This window comes from Macaca thibetana, chromosome 20 (genome assembly GCF_024542745.1).
Source record: "Macaca thibetana thibetana isolate TM-01 chromosome 20, ASM2454274v1, whole genome shotgun sequence".
In the NCBI taxonomy this organism is placed as follows: Eukaryota; Metazoa; Chordata; class Mammalia; order Primates; family Cercopithecidae; genus Macaca; species Macaca thibetana.
Window position 1 is genome coordinate 18,323,163 of NC_065597.1, and position 27,875 is coordinate 18,351,037.

The 27,875-nt window shown below is 40.0% G+C and overlaps 3 protein-coding genes across 10 annotated transcripts in view; 1 reads left to right on the forward strand and 2 right to left on the reverse strand.

Annotated features, from left to right (window-relative positions):
• Positions 1-27,875, forward strand: part of GABARAPL2 (GABA type A receptor associated protein like 2) — a 625,498-nt gene that overhangs the window by 394,989 nt on the left and 202,634 nt on the right. The gene's annotated exons all lie outside the window — the stretch shown is intronic.
• Positions 1-27,875, reverse strand: part of CFDP1 (craniofacial development protein 1) — a 934,470-nt gene that overhangs the window by 68,276 nt on the left and 838,319 nt on the right. The window lies entirely within an intron of this gene.
• Positions 1,263-4,000, reverse strand: LOC126943768 (peptidyl-prolyl cis-trans isomerase A-like). Its single transcript, XM_050772806.1, has one exon. It carries the CDS (start codon positions 3,831-3,833, stop codon positions 3,336-3,338), a length of 498 nt encoding a protein of 165 aa, XP_050628763.1. The 5' UTR covers positions 3,834-4,000; the 3' UTR covers positions 1,263-3,335.

Genomic DNA, 27,875 nt, shown 5'->3' on the forward strand with positions numbered 1-27,875 from the left:
GCCCCTGCATTCCAGCCTGGGTGACAGAGCAACACTCTGTCTTAAAAAAGAAGAAGAAGAAGAAGAGAATGATAAAAAATTTAATATGGTGGTTACTTTCCTCTTTCGGGATGAAAGGAGATGTAAAGAAGGCTGGGTAATAAGTGCATGGGTGTCTGATTTATATTTTTTGCATGTAGAAAATATCTTGTAATTAAAAAAATAATAAAGTTGTCACTAAAATTAGTTTAACAGCAACAACAGAAGTTTTACTGATCACCACCCTTCGTGAGTTACCTTGAACCCAGATTTTGTGTGTTTTTCTTTTTGAGACAGAGTCTCACTCTGTCACCCAGGCTAAAGTTTGGAGTGCAGTAGCACCTTAGCTCACTGCAGCCTTGAACTCCTGGGCTAAAATGATCCTCCTGCCTCAGCCTTCCTAATAGCTAGGACTACAGACGTGTGCTCGTTTTTAAAATTTTGGTAGAGAAGGGGGTCTCACTATGTTGGGCAGGCTGTCTTGAACTTCTGGCCTCAAGCAATCCTCCCATCCTGGCCTCCCAAAAAGTGCTGGGATTACAGGCATGAGCCACTGTGCCCAGCCCAGATTTTGGTTTCTAATATTACCTACCACTAAAGGAACCAGGAACCTAGATGGGAGATGACTCCATGTCTTGGGCAAAAAAACCAATAAAGACCATTCTGGTATTTTCTAGTACTGCCAGAAAGTAAGAATACTTTTCAAAAAAAAAAAAAAAAAGAATACTTTTCAGACTGCCAGAGTCAGTGTCAAAAGGACAAAGGAATCAGCTCAAAGATAATGCCATTAGCCAATCTATGACAATCTGAGCTTCAAAAAGAAAATAACTATGGTTAACTGAAAGAAACCGAAACAAAACTAATTTTGTAAAAATAATTTAGCACCAGAGGGTCTAAAATGGGTTTTTGCACATGGAAAGGAATACTAGCCCTCTTCTTACATCTCAGTAACTCCCAATGGGAGCACAAGTTAAAGACAAAAACAGAGCATACATAACAATAACCTTTCTGTGGCTGAATAAAATCCCTTCTAGTAGAAATTGTTGAAAATCAAGATAACTGGAAATCTGCCACTAGTTTACCCCAAACCACACAGAATAAGTCTTATTAATAATTGTATTTATATTTTTATCTGTTAAGATGTTTAAAGTGCTTAAAAGAACAAGCCACGTTAAATTAATTTGTATGTAATATTTAAGCAACGTTAATTTTCAAGACAAATTCAACAACTGACCATTAAACAAACCATAAAAATATTACAGGTAAGATGTTAAAAAGATTCACATAAGAATTCTTTTTTAAAAAGAAATAGTAAGAAACAGCAGTTAATCTTCCACACCATCTCTAGAAACATCACCCAATGTTAAGACACATTTTTGGCTATCCTTTCAAACATTCCACCCATTCACCAATTTTCTTTTCTTTTCTTTTTTTCTGAAGCAGGGTCTTACTCTGTGGCCCAGGCTGGAGTGTAGTGGTGTGATCTTGGCTTACTACAACCTCCACCTCCTGGGTTCAAGTGATTCTCCTGCCTCAGCCTCTGCAGTAGCTGCGAATACAGGTGCGCACCACCACACTCGGCTAATTTTTGTATTTTTTGGTAGAGATGGGATTTTGCCAGGTTGGCCAGGCTGCTCTTGATCTTCTGGCCTCAAGTGATCCACCTGCCTCGGCCTCCCAAAGTGCTGTGATTACAGGCATGAGTCACTGCACCCAGGCAAGCCAGACACTGTTTAAGCTTAAAGCCGGGTGCAGTGGCTCATGCGTGTAATCCCAGCACTCTGGGAGGCTGAGGCAGGTGGATCACTTGAAGTCAGGAGTTCAAGACCATCATAGCCAACACAGTGAAACCCCACGTATACTAAAAATACAATAATTAGCCGAGCATGGTGCCGCACGCCTATAATCCCAGCTACTCAGTAGGTTGAGGCACAAGAATCACTTGAACCTGGGAGATGGAGGTTGCTGTGAGCTGAGATTGTGCCGCTGCACTCCAGCCTGGGCAACAGAGTAAGACTCTGTCTCAAAAAGAAAAACAAAACAAAAAAACACAAAAATCAACTTAGGAAGGGATAACCATGTAAAAAGCTCAAAGAATAAAAAAAAGTTGTTTTACAACACACAATAGAACTGTCAAAAGGCACTTGTACCCTCCATAAATAAACTGTAGAAAACAACTCTGAACACATGAACATGTTCTCTCCTTGTCTGGTTTCTTTTTGAATTTCTCAATGTCTGTTTCCTCTTTGGGTCGCAGGTTTCCTTGTATTTGTTTTCAGAACTATTTTTTATTATTTTTCGCTCTCTTCCTTCTCCTATTCTGCAGTAAGCAGCTATGGCATGAGCTGAAAGCATGGCCTCAGGAAAACAAAGCAAAGGAGCCTATCTTGACCAATAATTCCCATACCTACAGGAAGTCATTTGTACAAAATGAAGGAACTCAGAAAAACCCAAGAATTCAATGAAGTTATTCACTGGGAGATGCTTTTCCCGCAATCGAATGCTTGCTAGTTCCTAGATTGCAAGATCTACACAAATTGGGTAATATGTCAGATGGGACAGTCCTGGGTCAGTACTGTCATCTCCTTTTCCATGTCTGCCCTACAGTCTTCAAGGCCAGGCAAAAAATATCCTTTATACTAAAAATCAAGTCTCCATACAGATCAGTGGTCTTGCCTATGGCCTATGGTGTTGCATCCTACTTTAGGCAGAGAGGCAGGGCCCAGCTGCAGCTGTAGGAGGGCTGATATCAACACTGTGCTCAAAGGCCAGTGGAGTGAAGTTTAAAGTTCAGCATACTCCTCCTTTAAGGAGTCAAATTCCTGTCTTCCAGGCAAGGCATCCCTATGTTCTGGGTTTTCCTGGACAGTCTCAACTTTTAATTTTACTTCTAAATGTATAATTACATTTGACTTTAAAAAATATTGTCAGAATAGGTGTGTTGATTTTTGGTTTGGAAAATATGCTCACCATAGCTCAAGAAACCATGTAACATCATAATGCAGCCAATCTCGACCTACAACACAAGCTGTAAGTTAAGGTACCCTCTAGAACACTACTCTTTGCTCTTCATTCCTTGAGTTTTTTTTTTTTTTTTTTTTTTTTTGACAATTGTTACTTAGTTTTTATTTCATAATCATGAACTTAACTCTGCAATCCAGCTAGGCATGGGAGAGAACAAGGAAAACATGGAACCCAAAGGGAACTGCAGCGAGAGCACAAAGATTCTAGGATACTGCGAGCAAATGGGGTGGAGGGGTGCTCTCCTGAGCTACAGAAGGAATGGTCTGGCGGTTAAGATAAAACACAAGTCAAACTTATTCGAGTTGTCCACAGTCAGCAATGGTGATCTTCTTGCTGGTCTTGCCATTCCTGGACCCAAAGCGCTCCATGGCCTCCACGATATTCATGCCTTCTTTCACTTTGCCAAAGACCACATGCTTGCCATCCAACCACTCAGTCTTGGCAGTGCAGATGAAAAACTGGGAACCATTTGTGTTGGGTCCAGCATTTGCCATGGACAAGATGCCAGGACCTGTATGCTTTAGGATGAAGTTCTCATCTTCAAATTTCTCCCCATAGATGGACTTGCCACCAGTGCCATTATGGCGTGTGAAGTCACCACCCTGACACATAAACCCTGGAATAATTCTGTGAAAGCAGGAACCCTTGTAACCAAATCCTTTCTCTCCAGTGCTCAGAGCACGAAAATTTTCTGCTGTCTTTGGAACCTTGTCTGCAAACAGCTCGATGCAGACGCGGCCCAAGGGCTCGCCGTCGACGGCAATGTCGAAGAACATGGTAGGGTTGACCATGGCTAGTAGTACAAGACTTTCCTCGGCAGCAGCGTCTGCAAAGCCCCTTCAGTTGTTATAAAAGCAAGCTTAAGTTAAATTTCTATTTCCTAAGAGGGAAAAGAATTTGCTTTACAATGAAACTGTAGTTCGCAGTGGCCCCTCTTACTACTGACTGCAAAGCTTCTGCCCCACAGTGTTGTTTTACACAGAACAGATGCTAATTCTTTTTATAAACAATATTACATGGAACCAGAAGCGAGAGCAGGAGGTCTACGAACAGACCTCAATGGCTGTAGCACAAGTTCCAGCTGAGGTTTTGTTATTATGGCAGTGGCAGATCTTACGGCAATGGAGGGCCTTACAGCTTAAAAGCAAACTGTTGGCTCTGAAATCCAGATACTTGTCTTCTGACGACCCAGTGGTATGTGAACTGAGAATACTGAAAGAATCACCACCAGGAAACAGACGTAAGCATTTGGCCAACTTCATTCAGACACAAGTAAGTGTTAAGTTAGTATAATGCTCTTTATCCTGGCACTGGAGTCAGGTTTGACAAATCCAATAGGGTCTTAAGAAAAAAATACTATTTTGTTTTTCTACAGAAAAATGTAACAACCAAAGAATGACAAAGAATTCTTTGAAATAGTAAAAAGACTTAATGTATGAAAGTCTGAGCACCCAAAAAAACAAAAAAAAAACAAGCATTTTGCCATCCCCTCTCGTGACACTCCTAAATGGATTATTAATATTTACGGATCGTCTAGTGCACAGTCTTAGAGGAATGAGAACAAATGCAAGAAGCATCTTTTCTTTTTTTTTGAGATGGTGTCTTGCACTGTCACCCAGGCTGGAGTGCAGTGGTGCAATCTCGGCTCACTGCAACCTCTGCCTCTTGGGTTCAAGGGATTCTCCTGCCTCAGTCTCCCGAGTAGCTGGGATTACAGGTGCCCGCCATCACACCAGCTAATTTTTGTATTTTTAATAGAGATGGGGTTTTACCATGTTAGTCAAGCTGGTCTCAAACTCCTGACCTCAAATGATCAACCCACCTTGGCTTCCCAAAGTGCTGTGATTACAGGTGTGAGCCACCATGTCCGGCCAAGAAGCATTTTTATCTACGCAAAAAAAGGTGTTTGGTCAAGAACTATCTTCTGGCAACTGTCCAGAACTGCTCAGTACTGACACAGGAAATTGGTAGGAGTTTCCCAAAGATCCTCATTCATTAATTCAATAAATATTTACTAACAAACTATTATGAACCAAGTACTGAACTGAGAATAGTGAGCAAAACAGATTTGATTCATGCCCTCAGGTAATAGTTTAGTGGGAGAGAAAAGAGGTGACACACACACACACACACACACACACACACACACACACACACACAAACACACAGCCATACAATTATAAGTTGAGGTAAGTGCTACAGAAAATAATTAGGGGCTATGAAGGTTCATGCCAGTGGGAACCTAATGTAGATTGGAGATGTTTCCTCTGAGGTACTTCTCCCCTCTAGATCTATGTGTCTAAAGTGAAATTAAAAAACAAAAACAAAAACAATTACTTTAAGCACCTTTCTGCCAGAAGGAAGATAAGGGCTTTATTTAACAATTCACTTTCAGTGTACCAAGTAAAATACTCAAAAGGTATTTTAAAATAAGCCTCCATTCTACCCTTTGCTGTCTTTTAACTGCCAAATTCCCCTTTCCCCAAGACAAACACTGTTCTTAGTTGCTTGAGTATCCTTCCAGAGATATGTTAAACCTGCAGTTCTCAGTGTGGTTCAGGGACCCCAGAGAGACGGGAGATACTTTCAGGGAGCTGAAAAGGTTAAAACTATTTTCATAACAACACGAAGACATTATTTGCCTTTTTCTCTTGTATTCTGTCACAAGTGGATTTTTCCAGAGGCTACATGGTAGGTGATGGTATGGTATTATTGCTCTGACAGCTAATGCAATGTGAGAAGATGCAGAGTCGGCTATCTTCAATTAAGACAGATATTTAAAAGATTTGTAAAAATGTAAAACAATGCCACTCTTCTCACGACATTTTTTTTTTTTTGGAAAATATACTTATTTTTCACAAAAATATGCTATTTATGTTAACATGTAATGAGTTTACCACTGTTATTTGAAAATAAGTTTTAAATTTCTCAGTTTTAATTTCTTTTTTTTTTTTTTTTTTTTTTTTGAGACAGAGTCTTGCTCTGTCGCCCAGGCTGGGGTGCAGTGGCCGGATCTCAGCTCACTGCAAGCTCCGCCTCCCGGGTTTAGACCATTCTCCTGCCTCAGCCTCCCGAGTAGCTGGGACTACAGGCGCCCGCCACCTCGCCCGGCTAGTTTTTTGTATTTTTAGTAGAGACGGGGTTTCACCGTGTTAGCCAGGCTGGTCTCGATCTCCTGACCTTGTGATCCGCCCGTCTCGGCCTCCCAAAGTGCTGGGATTACAGGCTTGGGCCACCGCGCCCGGCCTAATTTCTACTACTGTAAATATCAGTAGGTATTAAGAGCTCTTTGGAGTCCTCAATCATTGATATGGATGTAAAGAAGTCCTAAGACCAAAAAGTTTGAGAACCGCTAAACATTTATAAATGTATGTCAAGTGCTAAACACTGCTAAACACTGGTCATTAACTGCATCATTTTGGGAGATGTTTTTTAGTGTATTTTAAATAGATGGATGCTGATAAGGAAATCAAGTTACTTATCGGTGGCTATAATGTGTTGTGGATTATTTGGCTATCAACACAACACAAATTTCACCATGGTGACTGGCTAGTTGTTTTTCCATAGCATCTTAAATATTTGGTATATTAATATGTGGAGTTACTCCAAGCCCATAAACATCTTACAAATCAGAAAGTAATTATAACTTTTATGTGATAACTGAAGTTGAATGGCAAGGTTAAACACATCTGTGTTGAGTCAAAAGAGAAGCTATTATTAAATGGAATAACATAGTAACAAAGCAGTTTTTGGGACTAACCCTCCCTCACACAGATAACAACCATATACTCTGGCCAATATATAGAAAATTCTTGCCTATTTGAAGGCACTGGAGAGCAACCAAAGCCAGGCAGAAATTGGAGTGGATTCAACCTTTGAGAGAAGGGGACGGACTGTGTGAGATTAGTCAGTCTCTGTGGCACAGAGGGACTAAAACTTAAGCAGAAAGATGCTTCTCCATGGGTTAAGGAGACGACTAAGTCTGGCTGTCAGAACAGCTGGAAAGTGAGGGAGGAAGCCCCAACTCAGTAAGATACACAGTCAGGCATAGTAGCCTGTGCTTGTAGTACTAGCTACTCAGGAGGCTAGGGTGGGAGGATCACTTGAGGCCAGGGGTTCAAGGCCACTATACCTCACTATACTCCAGCTTGGGCAATACAGTGAAACCCTGTCTCAAAAAACAAACAAAAAAACAAAGAAGATATACAACTCATAATTCATCAGAGAAGATACACAAGTGGCCAGTAAGCACATGAAAAGTTACTCAACATCATTTGGCATTAAGGCAATGCAAATTAAATACAATGAAGTACCACTACCCATCTGCTAGATCAAAAAGGCCAACACTACCAGCTGTTGATGACGAAGTGGACAAATGGGAACCCTCATGCACTGCTGGCAGGAATGTAAAATGGTGTGACCACTTTGGAAAACAATGAGCAATTCCTTAAAATTTATTTGAAAATAATTTACCAGTCAGCATATTTCATTCCTAGGTATTAACCCTAGAAAATGAAAACATGTCCACATAAAGACCTGTACACAAAATGTTCACAGCAGCATTATTCAAAAAGCCAAAAAGTAAAAACAACCCAGTGTCCATCAACTGATGGATGGGATAAGTATAATGTGGTATATCTATAAAATAGAATATTTAGCCAAAAAAAGGAATGAATTATTGATATATACTACACAAGAAGACATCTGTCTTCTGGCAATTGTCTAGAACTGCTCAACACTAACAAATGGGAAACTGATGAGTTCCCCAAAGATGTTCATTCATTCATTTTTGGAAGAACTTCAAAAACACCTTATAGGGAGCACAGTCGCTCACACCTATAATCTCAGCACTTTGGGAGGCCGAGGTGGGCAGATCACTTGAGGTCAGGAGCCCGAGATCAGCCTGTCCAACATGGTGAAACCCTGTCTCTACTAAAAATACAAAAATTAGCCAGGTGTGGTGGCACACGCCTGTAAGCTACTGGGGAGGCTGAGGCAAGAGAATCACATGAATGTGGGAGGCGGAGGTTGCAGTGAGCCGAGATCATGCCACTGTACTCTAACCTGGAGTGGACAGAGTGAGTGAGACTGAGTGAGTGAGACTCTGTCTCAAAAACAAACAAACAAAAAAACCATTATAGGAAAAATAGACACTGAAACACTATATAGTGAAATTTCCAGACAAGACGAATCTACAGAGACAGAAAGCAGATCAGTGGTTGTCTGGAGGGCTCCCATCTTTTGGGGCTGAAGATGGGAGCAGGAACTGACTGCAAATGGGCAGCAGGGAACTTCTCGGGTGACGGAAGTGTTCTAAAATGAAGTCGTACATGATGAAAGTTACTACTTTAAAAAATTTACTATAGGCTGGGCGCAGTGGCTCATGCCTATAATCCTAACACTTTGGGAGGCCGAGGCAGGTGGATCACCTGAGGTCAGGAGTTCAAGACCAGCCTGGCCAACATGGCAAAACCCCGTCTCTACCAAAAATACAAAAATTAGCTGGGTGTGGTGGCGCATGCCTGTAATCCCAGCTACTCGGGAGGCTGAGGAAGGGGAACCACTTGAACCTGGGAGATAGAAGACAGAAGTTGCAGAGAGCCTGAGGGACAGGAGCGAAACTCCACCTCAAAAAAACAAACAAACAAACAAAAAAAACTGTAAAGCCGGGCGCGGTGGCTCAAGCCTGTAATCCCAGCACTTTGGGAGGCTGAGACGGGCGGATCACGAGGTCAGGAGATCGAGACCATCCTGGCTAACACGGTAGAAACCCCGTCTCTACTAAAAAATACAAAAAACTAGCCGGGCGAGGTGGCGGGCACCTGTAGTCCCAGCTACTTGGGAGGCTGAGGAAGGAGAATGGCGTGAACCCAGGAGGCGGAGCTTGCAGTGAGCCGAGATCCGGCCACAGCACTCCAGCCTGGGTGACAGAGCGAGACTCCGTCTCAAAAAAAAAAAAAAAAAAAAACTGTAAACTATTAAACTATACATTTGCATTTGGATGAATTTTATGGTATGATAAATCCCCACCACCACCCAAAAAAGCTGTTTAAAACAATAGAAAAATTTAGGGAGAGTATTAACAAAAATAGCTAACGCATGCTGGGCCTAATACCTAGGTGGTGGATGGGTTGACAGGTGTAGCAAACCACTATGGCACACGTTTACCTATGTAACAAACCTGCACATTCTGCACACATACTCCAAAACTAAAAAAAAAAAAAAAAATTGCTAGGGATGAGGGGGCAGGGTGGGAGAGATAAAATGAGACTTAAAGACTTAACAGTCAGCTGGGTGTGGTGGCTCACGTCTGTAATCCCAGCACTGTGGGAGGCCGAGGTGGGCAGATCACCTGAGGATAGGAGTTCAAGACCAGCCTAGCCAACATGGTGAAACCCCATCTCTACAAAAAATACAAAAATTAACCAGTCGTGACGGCAGGTGCCTGTAATCCCAGCTACTTGGGAGGCTGAGGCAGGAGAATCACTTGAACCCAACAGGCAGAGGTTGCAGTGAGTCAAGATCCCGCCATTGCACTCCAGCCTAGGTGACAGAGTAAGACTCCATCTCAAAAAAAAAAAAACTTAACAGCCAGACCGGATACAGTGGCTCATGCCTGTAATTCCAGCACTTTGGGAGGCCAAGGCAGGTGGATCACTTGAGGTCAGGAGTTCGAGACCAGCCTGGCCAACATGGTGAAACCCTGTCTCTACTAAAAGTACAAAAATTAACTGGACGTGGTGGTGGCCACCTGTAATCCCAGCTACTCAAGGGGCTGAGGCAGGAGAATCGCTTGAACACAGGAGGCAGAGGCTGCAGTGAGCCAAGATCGCACCACTGCCCTCTGGCCACAGAGAAAATTTCATCTCATACAAACAAAACAAAACAAAAAGATTTAACAGTCAAATGGAGTATGTGGACCTTGTTTACATCCTGACTCAAAGAAAGTAGCTATAACAAAAAACTTATGATACAATTAAGGAAATACGAACAATGACTAAATACTTGATATCAAGAAATTACTGTTATTTTTAGATGTAATAATGGGAATTGCTTTTAAAAGAATACTTACTTTTAAGGGATATACACTTGAATATTTACAGCTAAAATGACATCACGTTAAAGTTTTGCTTCAAAATATTCAGTGGAGGTTTTGGTGGTGGAGTGGATGGAGAGCTATCATAGATGATGTAAAATGGGACATGTGTTAAGTACTGAAGATGGGTTACATGCATATGGAGATTCATTATGCTAGTCTCTCTATTGTATGAAATTTTCCACAATAAAAAATAAAAGGAGTATAGTAATATCTACCTGCAAAGATTTGAGTATTCAACTTGATAACACATACAAAGGACTTAATATAAAAGACTGGCAAAATACTGATAACTGTTGAAGTTTAGTGATGGGTACAGGGATTGGATTCATTATACGTTACACTTTACTTTTGTGTGTATGTTTGATATTTTCTTTTCTTTTTTTTTTTTTTTTTTTTTTAAGACAGGGTCTCACTCCAGCCGAGGCTGGAGTGCAGTGGTAACATCTTGGCTTGCTGCAGCCTCAACCTCCTAGGCTCACACAATCCTCCCACTTCAGCCTTCTGAGTACTACAGGCACATGCCACTACGCCCAGCTAATTTGTGCATTTTTTGTAGAGATGTAGTTTTGCCATGTGCCCAGGCTGGTGCAATTTTTCATAATAAAAAGTTTTTTTGCTTTTTTAAGGAGTCTGATACTTACACATTTTCATTACGGGTATCAGCACTTTCCTTTTTACATTTTTCAACAATTTAAACGAAGTAAGGATAAAATGGAATAAAATATTCCAATATTAGCAGAAACATGTCTTGCTTTATGAAGACCCAAAACATTTATGTGGCCAATCAGCTAATGTATCAAATTCAAGGTTTGGTTAAAAATAGGCAGATCAGAAATGTAAGTGTAATATGTGTAAGTGAGTCGCTCAAAAGTCCAAAGTAAATACAGTCCTCCTCTCTTCAGTATAGTTTTTGAACGTAAATAAGACTGATTTCATCAGGCATAGGAGAAATTCTTTTTATTTAGGGAATAATAAAAAAAGTAGCTTAAAATACATATTGCAGGCCAGGTGCAGTAGCTCATGCCTGTAATCCAAGCACTTTAGGAAGTCAAGGCAGGATCGCTTGAGCCCAGGAGTTCAAGACCAGCCTCAGCAATATAGCAAAAGTTTGCTTCAAAAAAAACAAAAACAAAACAACCCACAAAAAAACAAAAAGCCAAAAAACCCACATATTGCTATGTAGAATTCTAGCTAGATGCAGGCTTCTGCTTTAACTATTATATACATGTAGACACAAGGTTTTGCAGTGGGCTGCCTATTTATTCTCCAATAATCTAAACAGACTATGATAGAGATGTATGTGCCCACACTTATTTCTTCTGATGAAACTGGAAAAGCAATTTGCAAACCTGTCTACCAGAAACAAAGAAAACTAAGTAAGACCAGGTTGTTCTCTACTGCTCAGAGTCTCAACAATAGGTTAAGGAACCAGAGTTTCCAAACTGGCCTCCTTTTGTTTGACCCACACTTTACTTACTGTATTTATTTATTTATTTATTTATGAGACGGAGTCTCACTCTGTCACCCAGGCTGGAGTGCAGTGGAGCAATCTTGGCTCACTACAACCTCCGCCTCCCAGGTTCAGGTTCAAACGATTCTCATGCCACATCCTCCCCAGTGGCTGGAACTACAGGCCTGCACCACCAAGCTCAGCTAATTTTTGTTTTTTTGGTTTTTTTTTTAGTAGAGACAGGGTTACACCATGTTGTCCAGGCTGGTCTTGAACTCCTTACCTCAAGTGATCTGCCCACTTCGGCTCTCAAAAATGCTGGGATTACAGGCATGAGCCACCATGCCTGGCCTTGAATTTTTTCCATTATTTATTATTTTTTTCTTTTTTTTGAGACAGAGTTTCGCTCTTGTTGCCAGGCTGGAGTGCAGTGGCGTGATCTCAGCTCACTGCAACCTCTGCCTCCCAGGTTCAAGCCATTCTCCTGCCTTGGCCTCCTGAGTAGCTGGGATTACAGGTGCCTGCCACCATGCCCAGCTAATTTTTGTATTTTTAGTAGAGATGGGGTTTTGCCATGTTGGCCAGGCTGGTCTCGAACTCCTGACCTCAGGTGATCCATTCACCTCGGCCTCCCAAAGTGCTGGGATTACCAACATGAACCACGGCGCTCAGCCAAATTTTTTCTATTTAAAAAATAATGTAGGGGGAGGGATAGCATTAGGAGATATACCTAATGTAAATGATGAGTTGATGGGTGCAGCACACTAACATGGCACATGTATACATTTGTAACAAACCTGCATGTTGTGCACATGTACCCTAGAACTTAAAGTATAATAAAATAATAATAATGTGTGGCAGGGTACAGTAGCTGACGCCTGTAATCCCAGCACTTTAGGAGGCTGAGGAGAGCGGATCACCTGAGGTCAGGAGTTTGAGACCAGCCTGGCCTACATGGCAAAACCCCGTCTCTACTAAAAATACAAAAATTAGCTGGCATGGTGGTGTGTGCCTGTAATGCCAGCTACTTGGGAGGCTGAGGCACAAGAATTGCTTGAACCCAGGAGGCAGAGGCTGCAATGAGCCAAGATCATACCACTGCACTCTAGGCTGAGTGACAAAGCAACGCTGTCTCAAAAATTTAAAAGAAGAATTAAACAAAAATTAAAGGTCCATTTGCAGAAATCAACTCACTTGCAAAAGGACTTGTTTACTACAAAATTCAGGTTGAGATCTATCTTACTTTGTTAGTTTATTCATTCATCCAATATGCCCTATATGAGCATACACTGTGCCAAATGCAGAAAAAAGCCAATTCCAGAACTGTAAAAAACAAACAATCACATGTTCATGTGGACTTCACTGTAGTGTTTCGCAGGGCTTCTTAACTTGGGAACTACTAACATTTTGACCAGGACAATTTTTTGTTTTGAGGAGCTGTCCTTTGTACTGCAGGATGTTTAGCAGCATCTCAAACTTTTTACCCCCTAAATGCCAGTAGCATCCCCTGCCCTGCCCAGGTTATACAACCAGAATGTCTCTAGACACTGCCAAATGTCCCCTAGGACAAATACAAGTTAAAACATTTTAAGTAATGTCAACATAATATGATACAACTTCATAATCAATTATGTATCTCTCTAAAGATGATTAAACACTGGCTAATGTCTTAAGTAAATAAAACTGTGGACATTAAAAAAATAGTAATGTCAAAGCAGACTAAGAAACTTGAATGGGGGCAGGGTTAAAAAAAACTGAACAAAGTTCTTATATATTCATATGTTTTTTAAAAACTAATCTCTAAGCCCTTTGGTTACGCTTCGTTTGTAGTTGGGAAATTCCTGTTCTGCTAATTCAGGCTCTTTTCTGAATACAGGTTTATATATTTTAGTGCATGAAAATATTACTATAGCCTAACATTCATAGGAAGAATCTCTTGGTCTTTTTTGAGAACCTCTCAAGTGTTTTGTTACATACTAGAATAATCAGAGGAAAGAAAAGTAAGTGAATTTCAGTCTTGGTATATTCTCCTCTAATTCAAAGGTTTCATTTAGTAGGAAGAGGATGAAAATATTGATTAAATCTATACAGGTTTTTAATAGTTTTAAGTTTCATTTATTTGTTAAGTCTGCTCTCTGTTTCCTTGATGATTTCATTTCTTTGTCCTAATATGAACTAGTAAGTGAAGATTAACTTTGTTATTTAAAAAGGGGAAAAAGGGAAAAATTACTAATTTTCATTGTGTCCTTCCGTACCAGGAAGTGTAGTAAGACACCTTATTTCATGCTCAAAACAGCTCTATGAAGTAGGAATTACGATCCCTATTTTACAGCTAAAAGAATTAAGTAAAACTATTATTTTGCACCAGGCAAGCCTGTTCAAGTTAAAGGCATACATAATACTCTACCTATTTCTAAAACAGGAGCCAATAATATCCATGACAGCATTCTCTTCCCTATACTGTAAACTAGAAGAAGTCCAAAGTAATAGCTATAAGAAGGGTTTTAATCTGAAGAGTTTGACAACAAACTAAGAATCCCCAAATAATCAAAAAGAAAAACTCATCACATCTAGTGGTAACAAAATTTGAATATACATGGTTTTCATATCTGTTCATGAATAACTCAACAATGGGCAGCAAAAACACACCCACACAATTTCAAGACTCCGGCCAGGAGTGCTGACCAGCCTCAATAAAATGTCAGCTTGCTGCCAAAGGATCCAGATCAGTGGAATTTTCCAGTTCTCTAAGGAGACAATGCAGAGTTGCCTGCAGACTGGTTCTGAAATCGAACCAGAACTAGAACTTAAAACCAAAAAACAGACCAGGCTCTAGGCATCAAATTTCTTCTTCCTGAAAGAATCAACAGAAAACCTAAGTGAATTACTCTAGATGTACTCAATCCAGGGTTTCGTCTGGAAGCCAATTTACTTGCTCCACTGCTTGCAAAGTTCATTCAACTGTTCCTCCCAGGTTTTGTTTCATGAGAGAAAAATAAAACCATCATCTTTTGGCAAGATGAAGTATTAACTTTTCTCGTGGTATTGCTGTCACTCACAGAGGTAAAAGAAAACGCACACACACACAAATACATACCCTTCGAATGTCTAATTTAAATCCTAAATAACCCAGAGTACATGTGAGGGAGGGGAAAATAAAAGCCTTAGCAAGGAATATTTTAGTTCCAAAATTCTAAAGGCAAACTGCTAACTGAAAAGGGAAATTAACTTTATCAACTGTAAAAGAAAAAAATTCATCATCTTCTTGTTTTAAAGGAGTTCCCGGCGTGGAAGCAGATCATACACTTGATTCCTGGTGTAGGAACTGAAACAACTCTGGCCCAGAGATAAAAGGGTGACAGTTTGCTTGACACACCTATGCTCGAGCAGCTACTCCCATCTGTCTACTTTCCCTCCTTCCCCTAAAAGCTACTTAAGTCTCAGTTTATCCAGTTACATGTGCTAAGTGAAAAGAAGGCATAACTCCCAAGCCACGTTTTTGGAAGTAACATGGTGACCCATTTCAACACTTACACACACAGATGTTAAATTGGCCAAAGTATATTTAAATAATCTCATCTCATTCACTCTTGCTAATGCTCACAGATTCATTCTCTTATTGGACTTTCTTCCCACAAAATGACTGGCCTTATACCAAGTTTTATAAACATGAAAAAGGTTGTTTTGTACTAAAAAAGAAGATAACTGCAGGAGAGGGAAGCTTTTCAAAAGAACTTTCACATAGTGGGCAATAAAAATGTCTCCAAGATAAGATACAGAACACTGGGATCTTTTTCTCTATGACTCCTGCCCACCCCCCTTCTACCTAAACTCACTGAGTATCTAATCATGAACAAAAGAGAGGCACAGTTTGAATTTCAGCTAGAGGTATACACTACATTCAAAGGGTTTGCTTCCCTAAAGACTGTATTTTTTTTTTTTTTTTTTTGTATGAATGGTATCTCCCTATGTTGCCCTGGCTGGTCTGAAACTCCTGGCTATGAAACTGTATTCCGCTCTAGATATGAAGCCATTTTGTCCCTTACGAGGGAAGCCTTGACTTCCTCTACACAACTTACTCATCCTAGTTGTAATAAGCATTTTCATTTGAGAAAAAAATTCTGATAGGCATTGTATCATCTTTCTTAACATGAGGCAATCTTTATAAACATACTGTTTCTCAGAAAGAAAATGATAAATAACCTAAATGTCCCCATAGGGAGTCAGTTTTGAAAATTACAGAACTGGCCAAGCTCAGTGGCTCATGCCTGTAATCCCAGCACTTTGGGAGGCCGAGCCAGGTGGATGACCTGAGGTAAGGAGTTCAAGACTAACCTGGCCAACATGACGAAATCTCATCTCTACTAAAAATACAAAAATCAGCCAGGCGTGGTGGTGGGTGCCTACAATCCCAGCTACTTGGGAGGCTGAGACATGGGAATCGCTTGAACCTGGGAGGTGGAGGTTGCAATGAGCCGAGATCACGCCATTGCACTCCCGAGACTCTGTCTCAAAAAAATAAAATAAAATAAATTGTAGAACACTATGCTAGCCATTAACAAGAATCAGATAAATGTATAGGAAATAAGATGAAATACGTAAATATACATTTTTTTTTGTATTTTCAAGCAAAAAATACAAACTTCAGGAAAATAGGCTTAGATGACTCCATTTATATAAATTAAAAACACTTATATGTGAACATAAAAGTAGCTCATACAGATACACATTCATATACATAGATTACTAAATGCTTAGGGAAAGGTCTAGAACGGAGCTGTCAAATAGAAATAAAATGGGCGGGGCATAGTGGCTCATGCCTGTAGTCCCAGCATTTTGGGAGGCTGAGAAGGCAGGATCACTTGATCCCTGGAGTTTGAGACCAGCCTGGGCAACATAGAGAGACTCCATCTCTTAAAAAAAAAACCACGGAAATAAAATGGGAGCCACATACATAGTTTAAAAATGTATTGTAGCCCTATTAAATATAAAAATAAATCAGTGAAATTATTAATACATTTAACCCAATATGTCAAAAATGTTACTATTTCAACATTGTAACTGAAATAAAAATTGACTGATTTTTCTTACTAATTCTTCAAAATTTAGTGTGTATTTACACCTATAGCACATCTCAATTCAGACCAGTCACATTTCAAGTGTTCAACAGCCACATATAGCTAGTGAATACTCTACTGAACAGTGGTGACCTTACAAAAACCCCACCAAATTATTAACTTTCATTTTGTCTTCTATATCTCTGTGTTGTTTGAATTTTTAGAAGAACATGTATATATTACTTCTATGTTTCTAAAAAAAAAAAACCTAAATGTGTCCATATATGAAAATTAATTCAAGGTAAAACAAAAACCTATGCATCAAAGCCAGGACCATTAAAAAAAGGCAAAATCTTCTCAACTTTATAGGCAGATTTCTTAGGACACAAAAAGCACTAACTGTAAAAGACGAACTGAACATCAAAATTAAAAGCTTTGCTTATCTAAACACACCACCAAAAAAAAAAAAAAAAGGCAAGATAAACACTAAGAAAAAATTCACAGCATTTACATCTGACAAACTATCCATATTCAGAATATACGAAGAACTCCTACAAACCAATAACAGAATGAAACAACCCAATAAAAATGGGTAAGACTGAAAAGTCACTTTACACATGAAAAGATGTCATTATTATTAGTTTTCAGAGCAATGCAAACTAAAATCAGAGGAGATACCATTTCACACTTACCAAAATAAAAAAGACTGACAAGGTTGGGCACGGTAGATCACGCCTGTAATAATCACAGCACTTTGGAAGGCCAAGACAAGTGGATCACCTGAGGAGGTCAGGAGTTCAAGACCAGCCTAACCAATATGATGAAAGCCCATCTCTACGAAAAATACAAAAATTAGCCAGGTGTGGTGGCATCCACCTGTAGTTCCAGCTACTCCAAGGCTGAGACAGGAGAATCATTTGAACCCAGGAAGTGGAGGCTGCAGTGAGCTGAGATCACGCCACTGCACTCCAGCCTGGGCGAGAGAGCAAGACTCCGTCTCAAAAAAAAAAAAAAAAAAAAAAAAGACTGACAACATTAAATGCGACCAAGGATATGGACGGACCAAGTAGAACCCTCATACGTCACTGGCAGAAATATAAAATGGTACAACCATCTTGGGGAACAGTTTGGCAGTTTCTTATAACATTAAGACTGAGCATTGTGGCTCATGCCTATAATCCCTGCAGTTTGGGTGGCTGTGGCAGGAGGACTGCTTGAGCTAGGAGTTTGAGACCAGCCTGCAACATGGGGAGACCCCATCTCTACAAAAAAATTAAACATTAGCCAGGCGCAGTGGTGTGCACCTATAGTCCCAGCTACTCGGGAGGCTGCGGTGGGAAGATCTCTTGAGCCCTAGAGTTCGAGGCTGCAGTAAGCCATGATTATGCCACTGCATTCCAGTCTGAGTGACAGAGCAAGACCCTGTCTCAGAAAAACCAAATCAAAACCCAAACAAAAACATTAAACACGTATCTACTCTATGACCTAGCAATTCCATTCCTAAGTATTTAGGTACCCAAGATAAATAAAAATATATGTCTTCAAAAAGATTTGGAAATAACCCATATGTTTATCAGCAGGATAGATGGATAAACTGTGGTATATATGAACAATAAAAATAAAAAGCAATGAACCAATGACATACACAGCAACATGATGAGTCTCAAATACATGTTCTTTCACTGTAGGTAAAAAAAATTCAGGCACAAAAAGTTTAAAAATGTATGCTTTGATTTCCATGGCGTTCTGGAAAAGCAAAACTAATCTATCATAATAAAAATCAGTAGTTGCCTGGGGCAAAGAGCATAGGGCAAAAGCAACTGGAAAGGGGCATGAAGGAACTTTCTGGGATCATGGAATCATACTATACCTTATCTTGGATAGTGGCTATGAAGTAGTAGGCAGGACAGGACTCCGGAGGCGGGGCTTGGACACCAAACCAAATTGATGACTAGCTAAAACAGGTATGGGGCAGAAGCAGCTTTCTACAAGACACACCCACCAGTGCGCCATGTTTACCATTGCTATGATAACACCTGAGAGTTACCGCCCCTTCCCATGGCAATTACTTGATGATCCATAAGTTACAACCCTTTTCCTAGAAATTTCTGCATAAACTGTCCCTTAATCTGCATGTAATTAAAAGTAGGTACAAATATGACTGCAGAAATGCCCTGAGCTGCTACTGCTACTCTCAGCACAAGGCCTATGTGGTAACCCTGCTCTGCAGGAGCAGTCAAGGAGCTGTAACACTGCCGCTTCAATAAAGCTATTTTCTTCTACCACCAGCTAGCTCTTGAATTATTTCCTGAGCAAAGCCAAGACCCTCCAGGGCTAAGCCCCAACTGGGGGCCTGGCTGTGCCCTGTATCAGTTATACAGATGTAGGCAATTGTGAAAACTCATTGAATTGAGCACTTAAGGCCCCTGTGAAAATGAACCTACCTACTGTCATAAAAGTCAAACGCTATGGAAACCAAAAAACAGTACTTAATGAATGCTGTTTGATACATGATGAATAGATGAATACATGAAGACTGAGAAAATATTGAAGTGTGGAGTATAATTATCATTAAAATGCTCTCCATCATTCTTCTACCACTATAGTGGTGTGAGTCCACACAAATCTCTTCAATTTACTTGACCAATCACAATTAAGATGATATCCTTGTCTCTCTGAAATGCTGCTCTATTTATAACTCATCTCTTTCTCGAATATTTCCAATGAATGTCCATATAACAAGGTTTCCAGCTGAAGTAACAAAAGAAATAAAAGAAAATGGTGGCAAAGAAGACACTAAGTGTGAGAGAAGATATGAAAAAGACTCCTTGTGTTCAAGTACAATCTAGTCAATTTAGTTCCAAAGGAAGAAAAACATGAAGTCACTAAATATGCTCCTAGTTGAAGGTCAGGGAAACCACTCAGAAAGGCCAACAGTTTGCTTCTCCACTTCTCCAGGTTCAGTCAGTTCTACTGTGTTCTCACAGGCAGTAAAAACCATAAGAAAATCCTCCAAAGCAACAAACAGGCAATTGCCCCAAACTGCCTTAGCAATAAATAGAATTTCACGCTGAGTGGCAGAATGTTTAGCTCACATTCCTGTAATGTCCCCTACATCTATTCCATGCAGCAACTTTGCTAGCAGTCACCAGCCACAGCCTGAACACTGTAGTAACAGGGTACATTATACATCAAAATCCCTTAGATACATTTTAACCCAGCATCTATGGTAGAAAACAACCAAGAGTTTCTTGTTATCCACAAGGCAACCCAAAGTTAAGTGCAGGAAAGGCTGAGGGAATACCATGTGCTTCCTTTCTGACTGGAAAACAAAGCTTCCAGGCAACATAGCAGGGTTTCTGCACACTCTGACAGGCATGTGCATTGTAAACTGCATTGCTATAGAAACAACACTTCCACAACTAGAGGACAAGTCAACCTGAAATAAAGGAAATAGCAGGAGTTGCAAAATAGGTCTTGTGGAATGAGTAAGGAACTTCTCATATGTCTCTACTTGAACTATGGCATGATTAAGCCGAAATAAAATGTCATTCCAATCATATAATAGACATTTACAGTCTGTTTCTGGGGTCAGTTACTTGCTGAACACAAGCTATGAAACCAAAACCACCCTGCTTTTAAGATGAAAACTGACAAAATACACAAAACTAAAAGGATAAGAATTAAATCTCCACAGATCAAAGTTTTAAAAAACGGTGATCATTAAAAAAAGCTATTCATTTACTCCTTAATCAAATACTATAAATTATTTGCCACGTAGCAGGCTGGACACATACCAAAAAGACAAAATCTATGCCTTTAAGCTCACAGTGTAGTGATCGAGACTAGGGTGTAAACTGACGATTAGAGAGTATGGGATCGTTAGTGCTACAATAAAGGCTATTAAACAAATGCAGTTGCAAAGGGGTAGTAATTAGAGTTTTTAGATACAAGATACAGACACTGACTGGATGACAGAAAAAGAATTTATTTAAAAGATATTGGGGTAAAAGCAAAGATACTGGTCTTTCCAAGTGTCCATAGAATATACAAGACATAAAATTAATATCAATGGCCCATTAAATTAATATCAACAAATTTAAAAGAGTTGAAATCACAAAGAATGTATTCACCAACAACGTGATCAAACTAGAAAGCAACAACAGAAAGACAACAGAAAACTCTCTGAACACTTGGAAATGAAACAGTACACTTCTAAATAATGCATGGGTCAAAAAGAAAGTCTCAAGGGAAGTAAAAAATAATGAACGGGATAAAATCATACACGTATCAAAAATTGTTGGACATAGCTAAAGCAGTGTGTGAGGGAAATGTGTAGTAATAAATACATACAGTGTAAAGAGGAAAAGTCTCAAATCAATTATCTAAGTTCCAACTTCAAGAACCTAGTAAAAAAAAAAGGGCAATATACAGGCAAACCAAGCAGAAGCAAGGAAATAATTATAGAAGTGAATGAAATTGAAAACAAAGACAACAGGGAAAGATCAATGAAACAAAGAGCTGGTTCTTTGAATGGATCAATAAAATCAACGAATGTCTAGCAAGACTGACCAAAAAAAAAAAAAGAGAGAGAGAGAGAGAAGGCACAAATTACCACTATCGGAGGGAATGAAATGGGATATCACTACAGGTATCAAAAGGATAAGAGAATATTATGCAGAATTCTACCCAAATAAATTTGACAACGTAGACCAATTCCTCAAAAATGACAAACAATAAGACATGCAATATGAAAGAGCCCTGTAACTATTAAGGAAACAATTTGTCATTTAAAAACTCCCAAAAAGGAAATCTCTAGATTAGTGATTACCAGAGGTTAAGGAGGGGGTGAGGGCAGGAGGAAAGTGTATGTAACTATAGAGAACATGAGGAATCTCAGCAGATATGAAAATGTTCTACAACTTGACTATATGTGTCAATGTCAATATCCCAGTTGTAATATTATAAGATAGTACCATAGGGGGAAACTGGGTCAAAGGTACAAGGAATCTCTGCATTATTTTATATGACTACACATGAGTATACAACCTCTCAAAATGAAAGGTTTATTTATTTGTTTTTTTTAAAGTACCCTTTAAAAAAAGGGATCGCTGGGCATAGTGACTCATGCGTGTAATCCAAGCACTTCGGGAGGACAAGATGGGCATATTACTTGAGCCCAGGAGTTTTTGAGACCAGCCTGGGCAATATGGTGGAACCCTGTGTCTACTAAAAACACAAAAATTAGACAGGCGTACAGGTACACATTGGTAGTCCCAGCTACTTAGGAAGCTGAGGCGGGAAAATTGCTTGAACTCAGGAGGTGGAGGTTGCAGTGAGCTGAGATCGAGCCACTGCACTCCAGCCTGGGCAACACAGTGAAACTCCACCTCAAAAACAAGAAAGAAAAGCTACATAGGGTATCTGCACTTAAAGCCAAAGAACTTCTATTTTAGGCAAGATGAATGCTTAAGATAACCGAAACATTTTCCAGATAAAGATCCAGAAATGCTAGATAAAACATACCAAAAATTATTTTAAGTGTATTGCTAAATTCTTAAGGAAGAACGGGCAACCCCCGGGTGTTTGGATCAAAGAAGGAACTGAAAACCACAGTAGAGGACATGAGCTGATATAGTGGTTACAGCGGGCGGGTGGGGTGGGGGAAGACAGTTTCAATAACTTCCAGTCTGGGTTTTATTTGCCACGTGATAATAAAAATGGTCTTGAGCTTACAGGCAGTAGAAAACTAGAACTAAGGCTGAAAGTGGAAAGTCTACGCATCCTCAATGAAAGGATCGAGTTAGAAAAAAATAATAATAATAATGTAACAGCCCAAGGAACAGAGAAGAAAGTGCATCTAAGCTTTGGGCTGTAGGGGGTAGGAAAAAAGGTCTCTCTTAAGAATCAGAATGATGCCGGGCGCGGTGGCTCAAGCCTGTAATCCCAGCACTTTGGGAGGCCGAGACGGGCGGATCATGAGGTCAGGAGATCGAGACCATCCTGGCTAACACGGTGAAACCCCGTCTCTACTAAAAATACGAAAAACTAGCCGGGCGAGGTGGCAGGCGCCTGTAGTCCCAGCTACTCGGGAGGCTGAGGCAGGAGAATGGCTTAAACCCGGGAGGCGGAGCTTGCAGTGAGCTGAGATCCGGTCACTGCACTGCAGCCTGGGCGACAGAGCGAGACTCTTTCTCAAAAAAAAAAAAAAAAGAATCAGAATGAAACCTTGGGCCTGCAACCCACATAGATTTGGGCTTCAAAATTATACTTTCAATTATAATATCTGAATGTTCCAGGCACTCTAAACCAAAGAATTAACATAAAAATCGGCCCAGGCAAGAGCATCTAGAAGAAGCAAATTCATCCCCACTTTTAAGAAAAACAAGTTTAACCCCAGGTCATAAAAGATCACACCACAGATAAAACCTTGCTAAAGAGTAAAAACATATTAAACATAAAAGGAAATACTGACAGTGAACTGAAGGATTTTTTTGAGAGTTAGCAAGACAGTAGCAGCTAAATCAACTAGAACTTACAGAAAACAAAGATAAAATTTTTGAGCATGTGACACTATCTAAGCTAAATCTCTGCCAAATTACCCTAGCAGTGGCACGTAGAGAGAGGAAGAGTGACTACAGGCTTTATGTAAACTTAGGAAATGATTACAACACTCCAAGCCTTTCAAAAGACTTTAGAAAATATTTTAATTACATAGCAACAGATGCTTCAGAATGTAAGACCCAGGGCCAGGAGCAATGGCCTATACCTGTAATCCCAGCACTTTCAGAGGCCAACACGGGAGGAATGCCTGAAGGCAGGAGTTGGAGACCAGCCTGGGCAACAAAGTGACCCTGTCTCAATAAAAAAAATTAAGATTAACATAGTTTTTTTAAAAAGGAAAGAAAGAATGTAAGACCCAGAAAAAGGCAATGAGAGAGGAGAGAAAATGAGAGGAGGGGGATATGAATGAATACTTAGAGGCATCTTGAAAGTAGAGTTAAACTCACTGCATTGGGCAGTTAGGGGCTAGGGCGAGAGACAAGAAAGGGAAAAACTAAAGGTGACACTGAGGTTGGGACTCAACTACTATTGAGGAAAATAGTGGTACATTCTCCCTTCACCGACAATGGCAGTTTTGGCCCAGCAGATGAGAATACTAGACTGGAAAGAAGCCTCAGATTCCAGTCCAGGTTCTCTTTCTTTGGCAAGCTACTTAATTTCACAGGTTTGGTTTCTTCACTTCTGTAATAAGGGAGGATTTAGGGAAAATGAGTTAAATATTGGACCAGTTGTGGATCAAGGGGTTTCAGAATAAATCGCTTGCAAGCAGCAAGAGATATGGGTCTGGAGCTCAGGAGAAAAGCAATACTGAAAGGACAGAGCAGAGAGAGAATCATCAATGTTGAAAAAATGGTTAAAGCTGCAGCAGTAGATGACTTTTTTTTTTTTTTTTTTTGAGACGGAGTCTAGCTGTGTCGCCCAGGCTGGAGTGCAGTGGCCGGATCTCAGCTCACTGCAAGCTCCACCTCCCGGGTCCACACCATTCTCCTGCCTCAGCCTCCCGAGTAGCTGGGACTACAGGAGCCCGCCACCTCGCCCGGCTAGTTTTTTGTATTTTTTTTAGTAGAGATGGGGTATCACCGTGTTAGCCAGGATGGTCTGGATCTCCTGACCTCGTGATCCGCCCGTCTTGGCCTCCCAAAGTGCTGGGATTACAGGCTTGAGCCACCGCGCCCAGCCGATGACATTATTAGATGCATAAAGACAAGAGGCCTGTGAATCTTGAGAAAACCCTAAACAAATACAGAAAAGGCTCAGAGGCAATAAGGCAGGCATGGTGGTGCATGCCTGTAGTCCCAGCTACAAAGGAGGCTGAGGCAGGAAGATCACTTGAGTCAGAATGCAGAGGTTGTAGTGAGCTGAGACCTTGCCACTGCACTCCAGCCTGGGCGATGGGAGTGAAACCCTGTCTGAAAAAAGAAAAAAAGAAAAAAAAAAAAAAAGCTCAGAGGCATACCAGTCTTACCGAGAAGGGGTATTCTGAGATAGAGTACCACAATTAGATGACATACTATACTGGCACAGAGTTGTGTTCCATTTTCCATTGCCAACTAATTTCCTGAGTGATTGATAAAATATAAGCAAAATAAAAGCCTTTGTCACAAACCTTCCCTAGTATCCCTTGAAAATACTGATTTCATTATGGTGTTAAAAGTTCTTTCATTGTGGTGTTAAAAGTTCTACTTCAAAGGGTTTAAAAAATATATTCTATAAAGACAGATAGATACTTCATAATCTAAGCCTTTACACAGCTGAAATTCTGCCTGGCTTAGGCTTGCAGGATACTGTGAAACACACAGCTGACCCAAGTTAGCCCAACAGGAAAGCTGGTTTCACCACATCTAGACAGAGAAATCGAGGTCACACTGGTCCAACACAGGCCAAATCAGTGTGTCCTTCTAAAATGGTATCAAAAACTTGGATTTAGTTAACCTCATAGCGCAAACAGAAACATGGCTGAAAAGCAGACGTGATGCTTGTGGTTACTGTTCTAAAGGAAACTTCCTCCAAGTTTTGCTTTGAAGCAAATAACACTATACTGGAGACCAAGATCAAGAGCGTTTTGTACATGATATTCCTTGGACCTTCCTAATTCTCACTTCTGGCCAAACAAGTCATGTCATGCTGTATCTGACTGTAGGGAAAACTCTTCTCCTTTTGTTTCCACTTCCTACAGGGACATCATCTCACAAGCAGCTAGGACTATAGGATCTCAGTTTAAAGCAGAAGCCGATGCAAAGCATGAGTTTTTCCTGTGCATTCTCAAATTAGCAACTGTTGAAATTGTACTACATTTCAAATTCAAGGAAATGCTAATAATCAAAAGGTTATGTTTTATGGTCTTAAGCATCCAGAATTACTAGGTCTAAAGACGAGTGTTTGATTAGAATCTTCCATTTCCTCAATGATGGGAAAATATTAGCCTGGCTTTAAATTATTTCAGCTTAAATTTATCATAAGTTCGCTTGGGTAATAGGGTCGTGGCACAATCCAAAATTCAAGTAACTGAATATAGTTAAGTGCTGGACTTCAGACTAGCCTGATTTTCAGTCCTTGACCAAAATAATTAAAACACAGCTGCTCAGCCTCTCCCAAAAGAAAAATTCCTCAATCCAAATTAAAGTATTTATCTAATATGAATCTTTCTGTATAGTTAGAACCACTCAGGAAATGGCAGCAAGTTGCCTTTATAAGAACCTTAATCAGAACATAAAAATCACTGATTGCTATGATTAGGATGAATGACATTCTTCCCTGATGTTGAAACATTTTGAAATAGTACCTTCCAACACAAAGAACCTAAGAGTGAAGCAGCACATAGCATTTGCAAAGGATCAATAAGATACAGCCCCGGCTGGGCACGGTGGCTCAAGCCTGTAATCCCAACACTTTGGGAGGCTGAGGCGAGTGGATCATGAGGTCAAGTGATTGAGACCATCCTGGTCAATATGGTGAAACCCTGTCTCTACTAAAAATACAAAAATTAGCTCGGCGTGGTGGCAGGCACCTGTAGTCCCAGATACTTGGGAGGCTGAGGCAAGAGAATTGCTTGAACCTGGGAGGTGGAGGTTGCAATGAGCCGAGATCGTGCCACTGCACTCCAGCCTGGCGAAAGAGCAAGACTCCGTCTTAAAAAAAACAAAGATACAGCCCCAAATTTGGCTCACAATTTATCTCAGTGTTTATAAAATTTAGATTTTTTTTAACCTGATCTCTTAAATGACTGAGGATTAATTAACCTTGATAATTTGATACAATATGGAAACTACCTACAGGTAATATGCAAACCTTAATTTATTCATTCCATAACATTTGACAAATGCACAAAATAGTATTACTTTAATAAAAAGTCTGTTTTGGTAACGGTTTTCAAAAGACGAAAAATTTTGGCTGGGTATGGTGGCTCACACCTGTAATCCTAGCACTTTGGGAGGCTTAGGCAGGCGGATCACCTGAGGTCAGGAGAGCAGCCTGGCCAACATGGCGAAACCACATCTCTACTAAAAATACAAAAATTAGCCGGGCGTGGTGGCACATGCCTGTAATCCCAGCTACTTGGGAGGCTAAGGCAGGAGAATTCCTTGAACCCAGGAGGCAGAGGATGCAGTGAGCCAAGATCACACCACTGCACTCCTGCCTGGGTGACAGACGAGACTCCATCTCAAAAAAAAAAAAAAAAAAAAGAGGAAAAATTTTAAACCACCACACAAACCAACAGGTTATAAAGATACAGTTACTACAATTATTGTGGAGAAATGCAAATAAATACATATTGGTAATTGTATGGAAACTGGTCTTCTCACATAATACTGGCATGACTTCAAATTGCTACTGCCTATTCAGCAGCAGCTATTAGAATTTAAGATGCACATACCCAATGACCCAGCAATCCCACTTCTAAAATTCTGTCCTTCAGAAATAACAGCCCGAGAACATGAAAAACTTACGTGTAAGAATTACCACAGAATTATCAATAACTGTAAAATTTGGAAAACTAGTAAATGTTCATCAATAAGAGAAGGGGCACTCAAATTATGGAACAGTCACAAAATGGAGTACCAGGCAGGCATAAACAAACATAGATGTTTATACTGAACCTGGAGAGATGCACAAGATAGACTGTTAGGTAAAAATATAAGTTGCAAGAAGAAACCAAATATATGTGTGTATATATATACTGCAGACCAGTACAGACAGGGCAAGTCCATTTTTGTTTTAAGTATATACGAATGCAATACATATGTATGTATACAATATATATGTATATACTCTTTTTCCTGATCATTGATTTTAACTTCTTAATTTATTTTTATATAAACCTTGATAGGTATTGCAGGTACAGAGTATATAGATTAGAAATTGAATAAGGAAAATAATTTTTAAAAGATGTTCCCATGAATACTTGGAATATTTTGAATCTATTAAAGGGAATTTCATTCACATTCTTGATTCAAAGATATTATCCCAGGCCAAGCTAGCTAGTAACTGAGATAAGTATGAATGGAGAGTCTTGTGACTAACATTAATATATATGAATACAATATATTATCATAGCACAGGGAAGGATCTGCACAAAACTGATCATCAGTTAACAGCTATCAGCTTCTAGGGATGAGAATTAACAACTGGACAGGCAGAAAGGAACTTTCACTGCTTTCTCTCT